Genomic DNA, 4,104 nt, shown 5'->3' with positions numbered 1-4,104 from the left:
TCAGGTCAGTCTTTAAACTCTTTCTGATGAGAAAAAGATGAAGCTCTTTCAAACACTCACTGCTGGACACATTTAACAAACTTTCAACCACTTTCTTTGCTCTTCTTTGAAATTTCTAATTCATTCTCATATCCTTCCTGGTTATCAACATCATTAAACATGACATATCAAGCAGACCCATGCCAAGCATCTATGCCTCATATGAGTCTGTAAACATCCATGACTTATGCATTCAAGAATCCCATTAACTCTTTTGTCCATGGCACTATGTTGGGAATCCAGCTGACTCACCTGAAGATACTCTGTCTTCCAGAATGCAAAGGTACGAAAGGAGGAACAATGCTATTTTATTTGCCCTAAATACTCTGATCTATTTTCTTCATTCTTCACTGTTGTATTTCCTCCATCAACTACTTTCAAGGAAGGTAAAAGTTCTGATTAAAGAGATAAAATTTGTTTTTATAGCAACTAAGAAGTTACTATGTTTAATCATACCACACTGATTTAATTGTTTTACAGCTTCCTTTAATTATTGCTTCAGCTGATATGACATGCCACATAAAAAGCTATACACTTTGGCTCTCCTTCTGATAAGGGAAGTAAAAGTTGAAATGCACTTATTACAAGCTCCAGTTTTCAAATGACAATATTAAAGCCACTAAGTATAAAACTTAATGCATTTGCTATTCAAAGAGATTCCCAATACTAAGTCCTGAAATAAAATTATTAAAAAAAAATAATTCTTACCATTATGAACGATAACTCTGTATTTTCTGTCCAAGCAGAGGTCTATCTGCCTTTGTCTAACAATTTTCTGTGCCTCTGGAGGCAATCCCTTGGGGTCCCGGGAGAACACAAAGGAATAGCTATCAGCGCAAGTGCCATCTTCATTTAGCTCACGGCAGGAATAATGAAGAGCATATGTATCGTAATCTGTGTCCACTACCCAGTGATCATCATCTGGAAGAAATCATAGCAAAGCATGGGAGTTACAGAGACACAAATAAAATGTAGATCGCTGTCATAATTACATAACTTTAATACAATAACAAAAGAAATTTCAATGAGTACTGGTATGAATGATAGCAAATTAGCTGTTAGTTTATATCTATGTCCAGTATTTGATTCTATGTTCGGAGAGAAAGTTTGTTTGTTCATCTTAAAAATAAGCATATGTTAGGGGCTATGATGAAGGGGAGAAGGAAGGATTGGCACTACTGCTTCTCCTCTAACTTTGGTACACAACAAGAGCGGCATGAGAAAAAGGTAGTAAACATCCTGTAAATCTATGCCTGAAAATTATTATAAAATAAGGCACCAAACACAAAAACAGAACCATATATGAACTACCATGAATATTAAAGTTATTTTAACCTCCTTTCCCCCCCCCCCCAAAAAAAAGGTATGATCAAAATAGTTAATAAAAAAAAGAAAAAAGTGCTCTTTGTTATACTAGTTGTGCTTCAAAATAGTCATAAATATTCCCTCCTATATAAATATACAACTTAAGTTATATATTTAAGGTGAAAGATTAATACAATTGCCATTTGAATGTAGTTCTTTTTCCCATTTCTCCTGTGGGTGGGGACCACAGTTTTTAAGAAGATAGAGTCCAAGGTCAGTCAGCTATCTGAAGTATCCATGAAAACATGATTCATCAGCACACTTTGAGGTAATTCAGCAACAATTCAAGAGCAGTTGGCAACAAAAGCATTCTTTTTAACTGAGTTTATGGAGAGAACGGAGCTTCAATCACTTCCAAATTCCATCTGCTGCTCTTGGAAACAATCCATATAAATGTCTTGAGCTGCAAGTAACTGAATGTCTACTTCATCAAAAAACTAATTTTGCATAGAGTGTGAAAGATGACAGGAAAATATGAATGTATATTTACTGTATGATATTTGTAAAAAGAGATAAATGTCTGCATTTGCTGATAATAGATTATGCAAAAGAATAGTCGTAAAATCCTCTTCCCTACTAGACCAAGTCTGACATTAGGCTTTTCATAGAGAGCAGGAGCATCCAGTAAATGAATTCTGAAATAAAATAAGGCATAATATACTACAAAAATAATACATTTATCTTTTATTTCTTCGGAATAGTCACTTTAGATTATATAATTGGGTAGCAATCAAAATAAATACAAAGATATACAAAGGCCTGGTCTTCTCTTTCTTAAAGAGAACCAGCCAGATGTCTCATAAAAAAATAGTGATCACCTTGTTCTCATTAAGACTTTGCTATTTTACAGTCATTGCACGGTTTAAGTGTTCAAGAAATCCAATGCTGCTCTTTTTCCCAGCATCAATATTCAACATAATCAGGCTCCCAATTAGCTCCACATCTTCTAGAGTTAATTACTCACTTCCTTTCTGCAGAAAAGAGGCAACACCCCAGTACTTCATCTTGAACTTGGCAGGATCCTCTGTGTCAGTGAAAGAGCCAATCATATCAGCACAGACATCCCAGTTACTGCAGTCAGGGAGAAAGAAAATATCATGTTCAAACCTGACAGCAGACTTGGTGAGACTGTGACTAGCACAAGGAGAGCAGGCTGGATTTGATTAAGATCAAGCAAAGCAGAAGGGTAGTGAAATAGAATATTCTATTTGCAATAGAGTGATTGCAAATAGCTTACTTGAAGAGTCTGACTCTGCCCTTTGCAGTGGCACTCATCTGTCCGTTCTCATCTACAGTGAACTGGGCAACCACATTGTCCTGCAGAAACAGCCCCTCAGGATCTTTTTTTGCCATGGCGTACCAGGTGCCACTGTACTGCAAGGAAAAGAAAAAGCCTGCAGTTAGACCTACAAGCACGGAAAATACTAGAAACAGACACTGCAAACTGGGGTAGGATGACAGAGGGGATGAAACATAGATCTTTGACACTGTGCCTTGAAGTTTATCTGTAAAATAAATCTAGTTGTACCAACAGCGTAAGACCACCAGTATGTCCTAGGGCAAACAGAAGAAAGACTGTTTTTCTGGCATCTTTTTTCTGTTTGTAGTTTTCTTGTACTGAGAAAAAAATTGATGGAAAGAGGATAGCTATTGGCAGATCTTGACAGATCTACATATAAATATGTCTTCCTTTATAATCATTCTGAAAATATCATGCATTTTTTGCAGAAAAAAAATTGAGTTACTCCACTCCTTTTCTATTTACATCACAAAAGTTGAGAGCAGTCTGCTAACCTCAGTTTTTGCAGTATTCTTGTATCAGTTGTTTCAGTATCCAGTACTGTGAAGGTACAGGCATCAATATGCGCTTCCACTCTTTTAGAGATTGCAGTCAGAGTGAAAACATAAACACACAATGCCAGATTTCGTAGCCCAGGAAGGACTACTAGGCAAGATATCAAAGACTTTGAAGAGAAAGATTTACCCTGTTCTTGTCAAAGTTTTCCTTGACTTTGAAGTTGCTCACACGGCAGTCCCTCTCTGCCATGCTGCTGCCCAGGAAGGCTAGCGCCAGCAGCAGCAGAGATCTCCTTGTGTAGGCCATTCTGTCCCTGCAGCAACAGCAAAGAGGCAAACAACATCAGAAATGGCCTCCATCAACTCTCAGGGAAGAGAGGAGAGCTGCCCCAACAAGTCCCCAGGACATTGTGCAGCTTTCCTGTTGCACCTGCAGGAAAGGTCCCCAGTTGCCCCCAGCCCACTCCAGCAGATCCCTTACAGACAGCACCCCTACCTGCAGCCTCAGGAGAGCTCTGTCTTGGTGGCAGTGGCCAGGACGTTCAGACAGGGAATGCTTTATGTAGTCCTGAGGCTTTCGCAACCCCCTGAGGAACAAAGCCAGCGTTGGAGGGGGAGCAGGGAGGCAGGTTGATGAAGGCTGCAGTCTGGGCCCCATTCACAATAGCCCCTTGCATAACATCCATGGGCTCCAGTGGTCTTTGACCCTTATCTTTAGCCAAGCATCTCTAGGATCAAAAGCGGCTCTGTTTTGACCTAACTCAAAAGGCAGAGCTCTCACTGTGGGGGTAGGGGTGTGCACATATGTGGCGAGGACAAAGGGAAGGAAAACCACCCCATCTTCTCACAGCAGGAGAGCCAGTTGCCTCCACCTTCTCTGCTATTGTACACACTGCTGTCCAA

The 4,104-nt window shown here is 39.4% G+C and overlaps 1 protein-coding gene across 1 annotated transcript; it reads right to left on the bottom strand.

Annotated features, from left to right (window-relative positions):
• Positions 1 to 342: 342 nt before the first annotated feature.
• Positions 343 to 3,517, bottom strand: RBP4 (retinol binding protein 4; the record flags this gene model as incomplete). Its single annotated transcript, XM_079535918.1, has 5 exons — positions 3,389 to 3,517; positions 2,642 to 2,778; positions 2,369 to 2,475; positions 748 to 960; positions 343 to 434 (listed from the first exon to the last, which is right to left on the bottom strand). Exons 1-5 carry the CDS (start codon positions 3,506 to 3,508, stop codon positions 343 to 345), a joined length of 669 nt encoding a protein of 222 aa, XP_079392044.1. The 5' UTR covers positions 3,509 to 3,517.
• Positions 3,518 to 4,104: the final 587 nt, after the last annotated feature.

Source organism: Tetrao urogallus (genome assembly GCF_951394365.1).
Source record: "Tetrao urogallus genome assembly, chromosome: 5".
Classification (NCBI taxonomy): Eukaryota; Metazoa; Chordata; class Aves; order Galliformes; family Phasianidae; genus Tetrao; species Tetrao urogallus.
The sequence above is the reverse complement of the archived record's forward strand: the minus strand, read 5'-3'. Positions and strand labels throughout refer to the sequence as shown.